The sequence below is a fragment of the Alosa alosa genome, chromosome 19 (assembly GCF_017589495.1).
Source record: "Alosa alosa isolate M-15738 ecotype Scorff River chromosome 19, AALO_Geno_1.1, whole genome shotgun sequence".
Taxonomy (NCBI): Eukaryota; Metazoa; Chordata; class Actinopteri; order Clupeiformes; family Clupeidae; genus Alosa; species Alosa alosa.
The window spans coordinates 2,464,339-2,476,838 of NC_063207.1; the positions used below are offsets into that span (position 1 = coordinate 2,464,339).

A 12,500-nucleotide genomic window follows, 5' to 3' on the forward strand; every position below is an offset into this window, starting at 1 on the left:
CCAAAGATTGTTAAGGCGGAGCAAGATACTTCGTCGTAGTTCATGTCTATGGGCGCGAAATGGGGATCGAATCCTGTCTGCATAAAGAGGCGTGTCGATGACTTATTGACGAAGCGTAAGTTGCAACCGCCAACAGCAGCGCAGAAATAACCGGCGACACCTGATATAAGGTTGATTTTCTCCAGACTGGATTGCTCAAAAATGCTAAAAATGTACCTGAAATGTTCAGAAGGGTTTGAGGATCATGAAAATGTGCCCGAAATTCACATTCCTAACTCTATAGAACCAAGACCTTTAGCATATGTGGTGAAATTCTGAGCTATGCCCATAGACTTCAATGGAGCAGTCGCTGCCTCTGCTCTGCATAAAGGGGGATCCTGCCTCGTGCGATCCGGGTTCCCGGAAGTGGCTCCTGATGAAATATCTTGCTCCGCCTTAACAATCTTTGCCGCGACCACCACGCGCAAAATGGTTAGGCACTCCCGTGACGTCACATTGTCGCATGACAGGTCGGAATGGCGAGTATGTAAAACTTAATTTATGCTCACAAAAGTTTAAATAATGACAGTGGGTCTAGGTATATTTGATAACAATGTGTAGTGGGCAGTGGAATAACTATTGGTTTCCGTTTGTGGTGACTGCTGACTGAGATAAGGGACGAGATGAAATAAATCCTGGAATTTAGCCTGGTCTGGAGCAGGCTAGCTCCACAGAATAAATCGCCATGGTAACTTATACCATAACATATCCTGCTGCCCCCTATCCCACTTTTGTGCAACTGGATCACGGATAAATTGAGCCAGGATAACCAAGATATCCCGGCTTAATCCCTTATCCTAGTTTTGTGCAATAGACCCCAGGTTTACGTCAGTGTAATAACGTATGATGTCATGTGTTATCAGGTTTACGCCAGTGTAATAACGTATAATGTCTTGTGTTATCAGGTTTACGTCAGTGTAATAACGTATGGTGTCTTGTGCAGTGATTCAGCAGTGTATCCACTAGAGCAGGGGGCTAACAGAACTCGCTAACAGAAATCAGCTAGTGCAGGGGGCTAACAGAACTCAGCTAGCGCAGGGGGCTAACAGAACTCAGCTAACAGAACTCAGCTAGCGCAGGGGGTAACAGAACTCAGCTAGCGCAGGGGGCTAACAGAACTACGCTAGTGCAGGGGGCTAACAGAACTACGCTAGCGCAGGGGCTAACAGAACTCAGCTAGCGCAGGGGGCTAACAGAACTCAGCTAGCGCAGGGGGTAACAGAACTCAGTTGGTGCAGGGTAGAAGATGCTCACAAAGTTCCTCACATCAAACAGATAGCGGCAAAATCACAGGGCAAAATTTGTGATGAACGGTTCCGGGTATTCTTTTCAAACATTGCAGGCCCAACTGCAGTCAGACCTGCGTACCTTTCCAAAATAGGTCGATTTGATTGGCTAATAAGTCAGATATAGCCATCAATCAACCTGAATTCAAATTTATGATTTCAATTTATGGTTGCTTGTGTACTGAAAACGCAGTGAAGGGCTGATGCGGGCCTTAACAAGGGAAAACATGCGATTGGATCAAAATGTATCACACCCCCTCACTATTTGTTCACACAATCTGTCAATCAAATCACATATCTGACAGCGGTAGGATATGGTAGTAGTTGCGAATGATTGGGGAAGGAGAAGCAGAAGCAAATTATAAATGGTAAAGTAAAATGTTATAGACACTATTTTTTTTTTTCCGTTCGTTTGAAAATAGTTAGGCCTTCAGAGACGGCCTTGAAGGCCCTGACGATCTGCCACTGCTCAGATCAAGTCATGTGTTATTCTGATCATATATCTGTACTCATGTAGGTCATGTGAGTTAATTCTCAGGTCATGTGAGTTAATACTCCGGTCATGTTAATACTCCAGTCATGTTAATACTCAGGTTATGTTAATACTCAGGTCACTTTAATACTCAGGTCATGTGCGTTAATACTCAGGTCATGTTAATACTCAGGTCATGTTAATACTCACATTATGTGAGTTAATACTCAGGTCATGTTAATACTCATGTCATGTGCGTTAATACTCAGGTCACTTTAATACTCAGGTCACTTTAATACTCAGGTCATGTAAATACTCAGGTCATGTTAATACTCACATTATGTGAGTTAATACTCAGGTCATGTAAATACTCATGTCATGTGCGTTAATACTTTGTCACTTTTTAATACTCACTCATTGGTCTCAGAAAGTTTATAGTGAGGTGAAACTCATGTAAAGTGTACCTTTTAATACTCAGGTCATGTGTTCGTGGGTGAACAAAGTTCTACCAATACTCAGGCCTATACCCAGGGAGGCAGCCATCATTGGAACCCTGCCTTGACCCATGACCTTGCATGACCTTTGCGCCCTGTGTGTTCTAGTTCAATCAGCCTGCAGGAGATGAGATGGGGGAGGGGAAGATGTCAATCGAGGAAAGGAAGCAGATGATCTGTACACGGGAGGAGGCGTGGCAAAGCACAGGCAGGGGCGTGGCCAATGACTCCAGCCAATACACAGTAGCTGCACGTATGGTGAAGAAAGGTATGGGAAAGACACACACACACACACACACACACACGTATGGTGAAGAAAGGTATGGGAAAGACACACACACACACACACACATACACACACACACACACGTATGGTGAAGAAAGGTATGGGAAAGACACACACACACACACACGTATGGTGAAGAAAGGTATGGGAAAGACACACACACACACACACACACACACACACACACACACACACACACACACACACACACGTATGGTGAAGAAAGGTATGGGAAAGACACACGCACACACACATATGGTGAAGAAAAGTATGCAACGCACACACATACACATGTAGACACTCACACACGCATGCATTCTTGAATTTCCCCTTGAGGATCAATAAAGTATCTATCTATCTATCTATCTATGCAGACACTCACATACATATACACATACACACAAACACACACACGTATGGTGAAGAATGGTATGGGACACGGACACAAACACACACACACGTATGGTGAAGAATGGCATGGGACACACACACATACACATGTAGACACTCACACACGCATGCAGACACTCACACATACACATACACACTAACACACAAAGAAACGCTCAAAGTATGATCCATACAATGACTGTCAAAATTACGATTAATCGCATGATATTGTTAATCAACCCTAAAAATGTCCATTTACTCCCACCCACATTAACCTTTCTTTGTGTGTGTGTGTGTATGTGCGCATGTGTGTTATGCGTTTGTGTGTGTGTGTGTGTGTGTTATGTGTTTGTGCGCGCATGCAGGTCTGGCTGCATCGTCCTCCATCATCAGCCCCATCCTGTCTCCTGTCTCGACCAAATTCAAAGGCAGCAGCCCCACTGTCGGCAAACCCCAGGAAGGTAAGACACACACACACACACACACACACACACACACACACACACACACACACACACACACACACACACACACACACACACACACACACACCACCTCATCGTAAGAGATGCATACACATGCATGTGTTGTTCTGTGTAGAACTGGAGGCTCAGCCTGACATGGAGTCTGATAAGAAGTTGGACAAGTTGGAGGCTTTCATTGGACGCATCAACAGCAGAGGTGACACATACACACACACACACACACACACACACACATATATATATATATATATATATATATATATATATATATATATATATATATATATAAATATAAATAAATAAATACACACACACACACACACACACACACACACACACACACACACACACACACACACACACACAGGGCCAAAACCGACCCCGACCAGCCCAGCAAAGAACAGGTCAGTCACACACACACGTCACACATATTCTAAAGAGAATATGGTACATAATATGGTACATAATAGGACGTGGTCCTAACGTTAAAAGTTAATGTAATGTTAGCGTGGTGCTAACTGATATAAAGTTAATGTGATGTTAGCGTGGTGCTAACGTTAAAAGTTAATGTGACGTTAGTGTGGTGCTAACTGATATAAAGGTAATGTGATGTTAGCGTGGTGCTAACTGATATAAAGGTAATGTGATGTTAGCGTGGTGCTAACTGATATAAAGATAATGTGATGTTAGCGTGGTGCTAACTGATATAAAGGTACCTGATAACTCAGGTAACTAATATAATGCTAATGTGTTTTTAGTGTCAGAGCTCCAGGAGACGACCCTGACTGTCACAGAGCGAGCTGTAAAGGAAGTGATGCGTCTGGATGATGAGGTCTTCTCCAAGTTCTACCGCCACGTTACTGAGCTGCCACGCTCACCAGGACGCATTCATATCGATGATGATTTTGATGCCATCTTTGGCAAGCAGACGCCAAAGTATGTTATGTTTGGCCACCACACACACACACACACACACACACACATTCACAGACACAGAAATTCCAACTAGCAATTCCTATTTCTTTTCGCCCTGTAGCTCAGGCTGGACAGCTGTGCATCGTTCTCTGCTGCTTCCGTTACAATTTTGCCTTATCCACCTGGTGCGCTATTGGCAGGTTTAACACTATAACGATAGAGAAGCGACGGCCAGGGATGGATGACTGCACGGGCCTACCGGGCCCAGTCCCAGGGGCCCATGGGGTCAGGGGGCCCTGAAGCCCCAGCTTTTGCATGGAATCATTGCCTCAGTATCAACAAATCAGGATGTATGAATCTGATTGAATTTAGTATTGGCCATCCCTAAAATGCACCAGAATACAGGAAATCACATCAAACAAATTAAAAAAATTCCGGACCCCCAAACCCCCCCCTCCCATATATGCGACAATTAGTGGGGGGCCCTTAATACATCTGGGCCCAGGGGCCCGAAAGTTCATAATCCGCCCATGGCGACGACAAAGTCTCTCTCACGACCATCAATTCAATTCCTTTTAACCTCTTGACGATGCTCAATGTCTTTTTTAGGTTAGCAAACAAATCGATCGAGTAGGTGTAAATACCACTCACTTTCATGTTTTTTTTGCACAACCTGCAAAAATCGCTCGATGCCATTGCTGCTTCTGCAGACCGCTGATAAATGCTATGGAATGTCACCTATTTCCTCCCTTTTACGTGTATGTGTCACTTAATATTTATTTCTATACAAACCAAGACGGCGGATCTCTAAAGAAACGCAAGCCCCCACCCAATAAGTGTATCTAAATTAGCTATGTACCAAAAATAACATTTTATCATGACTCCAAGAGCTGTAAACAGTGTTGTAAGGCTGCATATACAAATCCGCTTGGAGCTCCAGTGGAATTTTGATTCCGCAACGAGAGAGGGTTCTCTTTCACAGAGTGAGTGGGTGCAAATAAGGAACCCACCAGCCCAGTACCAAACTCCGAGCACACTAAACAAAATCGTATTTTTAAGGCAGTAAATACTCCCGTTAAGAACCAAACCAGATTTTGTTCAAATCTACACACCCATGGCTACTGAAAAATGTAAGGTTCAAATGTTATCTTAAAGAATTAAAAAGTGTTTTAGAATTTTTGAACGAAAGGGGCGGAAATTGGTGCTTTTACGATACCAACACGTTTGTTGACAAGTTTCCTGCCTGGAGTTTTTGCGTCGCTCTGCAAACGTCACCCAGTTCGTTGGTCAGATTGGTGAATGACTATCCAATTGCGTACAGAGTCGTTTGAACTATGCCCGTTGATCACGCCTCTTGTGCAGTAGAAAATACATAGCGGACTTCCCAGACCAATGTTCAATATTAAAAGATTGAGCTTGGTCTGGTGATAGCGAGACTACCTATTTCTGGCATTTATCTTTCAACTTTTTTCTCCCTCTCCCGCACTCTCTCTTTGTCTAAATCTTTTCTTGTCTTCCTTTGACCATATTTCTCTCACTCCATCTCTCTTCATCTGTCCTTCTCTCCTGTCCCCCTGATCTTTCTCTCTAACTCTGCCCCCCCCAGGCTGACCTCAGCGATGGTGCAGCACAAGCGTGCGGTGCGTCCGTCCCGGAACGTCCAGTCGTCCAGGAACCCTCTGAGGATGCTGGCGGCCCGCCAGGACATTCGCCACGAATACACCGAGCAGCGGCTCAACATCGCACAGCTGGAGAGCAGGAGGATGAAGCAGAAAAGTGCGTGTGTGTGTGACCCCTCGTGTTTCCATCTGTGTGTGCTGTGTGTGTGTGTGTGCAGCTCTGTGGATAATAGAGGGGGAATGTGTGTGTGTGTGTGTCTGCAGCTCCGTGGACTAATTGATGGGGTGTGCGTGCATCTCTGTGGACTAATAGAGGGGGAATATATATATGTGTGTGTGTGTGTGTGCGTGCATTTCTGTGGACTAATAGAGGGGGAATATAAGTGTGTGTGTTGAAGGTCTCCCTCTCCTCCCCCAGCGGTCAGCATGAGTAAGAGCTGCAGCCTGTCGGACGCGCGCGTGCGTGTCTGTCTGTGTGCGTGCGTGCGTGTGTTAAAGGTCTCCCTCTCCTCCCCCAGCGGTCAGCATGACTAAGAGCTGCAGCCTGTCGGACGCGGCGCTGGCTGGACTGGCCAGTAAGGAGAACTTCAGCAGTGTCAGCCTCCGTAGCGCCTCAGTCTCCGAGCAGCTCACCAACAACAGCGCTGCCCCATACAGGAAGACCATGCTACTGCACATCAAAGGTGTGTGTGTGTGTGTGTGTGTGTGTCTACAGGAAGACCATGCTCATTCAGGTGTGTATGTGCAGGGGCGGAGCTTGAGGGGGTATGGCGGGTAAGGTGGGACGGGCCTCTCCCACGGCACAAGGCCGGAGGAGCTAAGATCATGCAAACGGTTTCTTTTCAATCATTTTCAGCAGAGTGGGACGATTAGGCTTATAGGTTGCCCCAGTCAGGACGAAGTTATGACTCACGGTTGCTGAAAAGTTTTGAAATTTACTTTGATGATTTAGTACGCGTACAATATTGAATAAAAATGTTCTGCTGTATGACTGGCTTTATTTTAACTCTCATATTGAACTTTACGACGCGCAAATTTACAAAATTGATCAACGATATTGTCTCCTACAGGCGCCAATGAGAGAACACTTACACGATTTTGGTTTCGATTTTCTAATTGGAGTAAGTCTTTGTGACAACACGTCATGATACATTTGAAAATGTTTGATCGTCGTTTTGGTATGAAGCATCTTTTACGTAGCCTAATGAATGCGCTCTAGAAAGTGAAAGTAGCCTAACCTAGGCCTATATGCGCTGTGTCTGAGCTGTCTGTGCACGTCCAAGAATTGATTACGCCCTCAAATGGAGAACACATCTATCCCATGGTATTTTTTGCCCTAAAATGCATGAAACAAGTTCAAAATCCCGCCGGTAGCCACCTTACATATTTGTCTAGGCTACTAGCCTACAATAAATGAATTGAACGAACTCAACTGACAACAGGTATAACTACTGATTCGGTCATTGAGACTATTGTCTTGACAATATTTTTTCTTACCGGCTTGCTGTTTAAACTGACTGCGCCGCTCTGAACTTTCCTGCCAGGTTTATGACGTAAACCGCTACATCTCGGCTCTGGCATTGCCTAAACTCATCGTGTGGGAAATCAGATTATCTGTCAATATTGGGCTTTGAAAGTAAGGGATATTTGCTCAGTAATAGTAGGCTACATTTTGCAACATTTACAGAGAAACCGAGGGGAAGTTAAATTAGAAATTAGAATCGTTGGAAATTGAAAAAACATACAAAAAAGATTCGGGCTTTTGAAAGAGATTCGGGCTTGAGCCCCGGCCACCCCCCTCGCCCGCCAATGCAACTACTCAGCAGTAACTTCTGCATTCAGTGAGATTTGCAATCACCCTAATTTTATTTTTTTGACTCTTCCCCACACCGTTGCAAGCTCTGAGCCATTCTCCAAGTTAAAGACCATTAAAACCACTTGAGGAGCACAGTGGGACAGGAGAGACTGAGTGGACTTGCCATGTTGTCCAGAGAGTGAGAGAGCAAAGAAAATGGACATACACAGAGCATCGTGGACGAGTTCACGGAGCGCAAGGCTCGTCGGCCCTTCAAATAGTGCTGCGTATTATTGTTGTTTTATTATTAGGGGTCATGTAGCCTAATGTTTTTGTTCTCTTGGTTACACTTCATGTAATGCTCGATGGACTTAAAAATGACATAGTTGTTCTCCGTGGCTTGACGCTTGTAAGACGCTGTTCGTTGCGGGCATGTGTAGCCTATGTTGTAAAATTATGTTATGATGAGTTTAATAAAGGGCCCGGTCATGTGCCCCGCCCCCGGCCCGGCTCTGACTTGTTCCGCCACTGTGTGTGTGTGTGTGTGTGTGTGTGTGTGTGTGTGTGTGTGTGTACATGTGCATATAGACAGTTACTGTGTATGTCATACATCTTGAGTGAGTGTTGCCTCTGAACCGTGTGTGTGTGTGCGCACGCGCGCAGGTCGGCGCCATGTGCAGACGCGTTTGGTGGAGCCGCGTCGGTCATCTCTGAACAGCGGAGACTGCTTCCTGCTCATCACCTCTGAACTCTGCTGCGTCTGGATCGGAGAATTCTCCAACGTCATCGAGAGAGCCAAGGTCAGTCTTGTGTGTGTGTGTGATTTTAATTAATTACACTGCCAGGTTGTAGACCTGATATTGTGTATTTATGACACTTTGCGGTTGTTGAGTTGGTGTTGTGTGAGAGGTGAAGTTGTTGTGCATGTTTGGTTAAGTTGTTGTGCATGCTTGGTTAAGTTGTTGTTTGGTTAAGTTGTTATGTAGTTGCATGTTTGGTTAAGTTGTTGTTTGGTATGTTGTGAATGAGTTTGTGTGTGTCAGAATGTGTGTGTGTGTGTGTGTGTCTGTGTGTGTGTGTGTGTCAGACTGACAAGCTCCCCATGTTTCTCAGGTGTCAGAGCTGGCCAACTTCATCCAAACCAACCATGACCTGGGTTGCCGAGCAACTGAGGTTGTCACCCTTGAGGAGGGGGTCAATGCCCAGGGAGCAGTTGCTACGGAGTTCTGGAAGGTTCTGGGAGGATTGGCCCCTTATCAATGTACGTGATATCACATGACCCAGTGTGTGTGTTCTAGCTGCAGGTCCTCTAGAGGAAGAGGAGCTCTTTGAGAGAATTGTGTATGTATGTGTTAGTGGCGGGTTTTAAATGAAGGTCTTACAGAGGTCCATGAGGGTGTTCTGCCCACCACTCTTAATGCCACTAATTGGTGCAGTGTTGTATCATATTTAATGCCCCTAATTGGTGCAGTGTTGGTGTAGTATCCTATTTAATGCCCCTAATTGGTGCAGTGTTGGTGTAGCATCCTATTTAATGCCCCTAATTGGTGCAGTGTTGGTGTAGTATCCTAATTAATGCCCCTAATTGGTGCAGTGTTGGTGTTTCTATTTAATGCCCCTAATTGGTGCAGTGTTGTATCCTATTTAATGCCCCTAATTGGTGCAGTGTTTGTGTAGTATCCTATTTAATGCCCCTAATTGGTGCAGTGTTGGTGTAGTATCCTAATTAATGCCCCTAATTGGTGCAGTGTTGGTGTTGTATCCTAATTAATGCCCCTAATTGGTGCAGTGTTGGTGTAGTATCCTAATTAATGCCCCTAATTGGTGCAGTGTTGGTGTTTCTATTTAATGCCCCTAATTGGTGCAGTGTTGTATCCTATTTAATGCCCCTAATTGGTGCAGTGTTTGTGTAGTATCCTATTTAATGCCCCTAATTGGTGCAGTGTTGGTGTAGTATCCTAATTAATGCCCCTAATTGGTGCAGTGTTGTATCCTATTTAATGCCCCTAATTGGTGCAGTGTTGGTGTTCTTATTTAATGCCCCTAATTGGTGCAGTGTTGTATCCTATTTAATGGCCCTAATTGGTGCAGTGTTGGTGTAGCATCCTATTTAATGCCCCTAATTGGTGCAGTGTTGGTGTAGTATCCTATTTATTTGCCCTAATTGGTGCAGTGTTGGTATTGTATTCTATTTAATGGCCCTAATTTGTGCAATGTTGGTGTAGTATTCTAATTGGATGATAAACAGTCTATTTAACCCTCACTGCTCAGGGCGTCAGAGCCTTTCAAATGCTCATTTCCCCTCTCCCAACTGTGTGCGTGCGCTGTGTGTGTGTGTGTGTGTGTGTGTGCGTGCGCGCGCGCGTGTGTGTGTGTGTATGTGTGTGTGCAGCTGCGGGCCCTGCAGAGGAGGATGAGCTGTTTGAGAGCGCCATCGTTGAGACCAACTGCATCTTCAGGCTGGTTGAGGACAGACTGCTGCCTGATGATGATTACTGGGGAAGAGTCCCTCACTGCGCCCTGCTCGACTCCAAAGAGGTACACACACACACCACACACACACACACACTACCGATACAGAGTTACAGATACACTGACTTCAAACTTCTCTGTGCCACAGTCAAGTGACACGTGTGTGTCTGTGTGTGTCTGTGTGTAGGTGCTGGTGTTTGACTTTGGCAGTGAGGTGTACGTGTGGCATGGCCGTGAGGTGACGCTGGCCCAGAGGAAGGTGGCCTTCCAGCTGGCCAAGCACCTGTGGAACGGAACCTTCGACTACACCAACTGTGACATCAACCCCCTGGACCCGGGGGGCTGCAACAAACTCATCCCCAGGTACACACACACACACACACACACACACACACACACCAACTGTTACATCAACCCCCTTGACCCCAGGGGGCTGCAACAAACTCATCCCCAGGTACACACACACACACACACACACACACACACACACACACACCAACTGTGACATCAACCCCCTTGACCCCGGGGGGCTGCAACAAACTCATCCCCAGGTACACACACTCTCACACACACACACACACCAACTGTGACATCAACCCCCTGGACCCTGGGGGCTGCAACAAACTCATTCCCAGGTACACACACACTCTCTCTCACACACACACACACACATACACACACACACACCTGTGACATGAACCTGTGTGTGTGTGTGTGTGTGTGCGCATGCGCAGGAAGGGCCAGGGCCGGCCTGACTGGGCGATTTTCGGCCGCCTCACGGAGCACAACGAGACGACTCTGTTTAAGGAGAAGTTCCAGGACTGGAGGGAGACCCACAGGGCCGACCCCGACCAGCCCAGCACAGAACAGGTCAGTCATCAGGGGCGCAGGAGTTACGGGGGACATGGGGGAGAGACAGCCATCGCCCCCCTCACTTTTGATAAGCCTAACTATAAAATACAAGTCTATCAATGTTTTTGTTCTAAGACATTTATTTCAAACATAATTTCAAGCTTGAATTTCCCCTGGGGATCAATAAAGTATCTATCTATCTATCTAAGACACAAATTGGGTACTTCAGTTACCTTGGTGCATAAATAGAGTGAGTAGGCTACCACACCCCAAAGTGATGGGCCTAGCGTTCTTATGCGTTCAGTGTGGGGTATAAACAAGCTGAGAATTTAGTGATGTCACGTCTGCCTGTCATAGACGTGGGGAGCTCTTTGAAGCTTGGGATAATGTGATACAGTTACTACAGTAACAGTATTTTATTTTACTTTTTATGTATTTTTTTCTTCAATTTTATAAATGTTTTGTTTAAATGCTGTTGGAACAAATAGTTGATTATAAAGGCAATTTTCTGTGTGTTCTGGACTGGTAACTTGTTAAGCCAACACTTGTTAAGTTCTAACGTTGCATAAATATTAACTGCAAACACACAGTGGAGAGTTGATTTGGTTTATACCAGACAATTTAAGTAGGCCTAACTAGGCTATTTGATCATGTAGTTTGGATCATAGGCATGATGATTCATTCATGGCTTCATAAAATATCAACATCCCATGTTGCTTTTTTCTACCATTGGCCCAAGTAGTGACCAGTATTCTACCATTGGCCCAAGTAGTGTGAAATAAATCTAAAAAAAATACATAAAAGTAGAATTGCACATAGCAAGAAGCTGGTCTGAGGGCAGATCTGGCGTTGTGCTTATCTCAGTTTTCACAATTTTTATCAAAAAATATTTTGAAAACAATCAATGGTATTATCTTAATATTCTAAGTTTAAAATATGATGGTCGAAAGTGGGCCAGAGGTGGCGATCCGATATCTGGAAATCTGATCTCACTATGGGTTTGTGTTCACAATTTGGTCCCCCTCACTTTCAAAATATCTCCTGCGCCCCTGTCAGTCATACACACACACACTCACACTCACACACGCGCACACACACACACACATACACTAAAAAACAAAGACAGAAAGAAGCCAAATCCTCTCCACAGCCACAGAGAGGAGAGGAGGAGAAAGTGTGTGTGTGTGTGTGTGTGTGTGTGTAGGTCTGTGCAGTGAATTAACCTAAGAGATGTGCCAGTCATAGATGCTAGCACTTATGGGGGTTAGCCTCCTTGCTACCATGCGCACCACTACAGCTGTGTGTGTGTGTGTGTGTGTGCGTGTGTGTGTGTCCAGGTTGAAGTGAGCGGTAAAGAGGCTGGCGTGGCTCCGTGTGCGTACGACGTGCGTTTGA

General features: G+C 45.4%; 1 protein-coding gene across 1 annotated transcript in view; it reads left to right on the forward strand.

Annotated features, from left to right (window-relative positions):
* The window catches only part of svilb (supervillin b), a 78,520-nt gene that overhangs the window by 45,032 nt on the left and 20,988 nt on the right, over window positions 1-12,500 (forward strand). The window contains 12 exon segments of the mRNA XM_048228252.1: window positions 2,400-2,559; window positions 3,333-3,428; window positions 3,568-3,648; window positions 4,211-4,388; window positions 5,974-6,143; window positions 6,505-6,669; window positions 8,445-8,581; window positions 8,895-9,042; window positions 10,174-10,319; window positions 10,441-10,616; window positions 10,988-11,123; window positions 12,443-12,500. The exon segment at window positions 12,443-12,500 is cut by the window's right edge and continues 94 nt beyond it. Coding sequence (XP_048084209.1) covers window positions 2,400-2,559; window positions 3,333-3,428; window positions 3,568-3,648; window positions 4,211-4,388; window positions 5,974-6,143; window positions 6,505-6,669; window positions 8,445-8,581; window positions 8,895-9,042; window positions 10,174-10,319; window positions 10,441-10,616; window positions 10,988-11,123; window positions 12,443-12,500 — 1,651 coding nt within the window.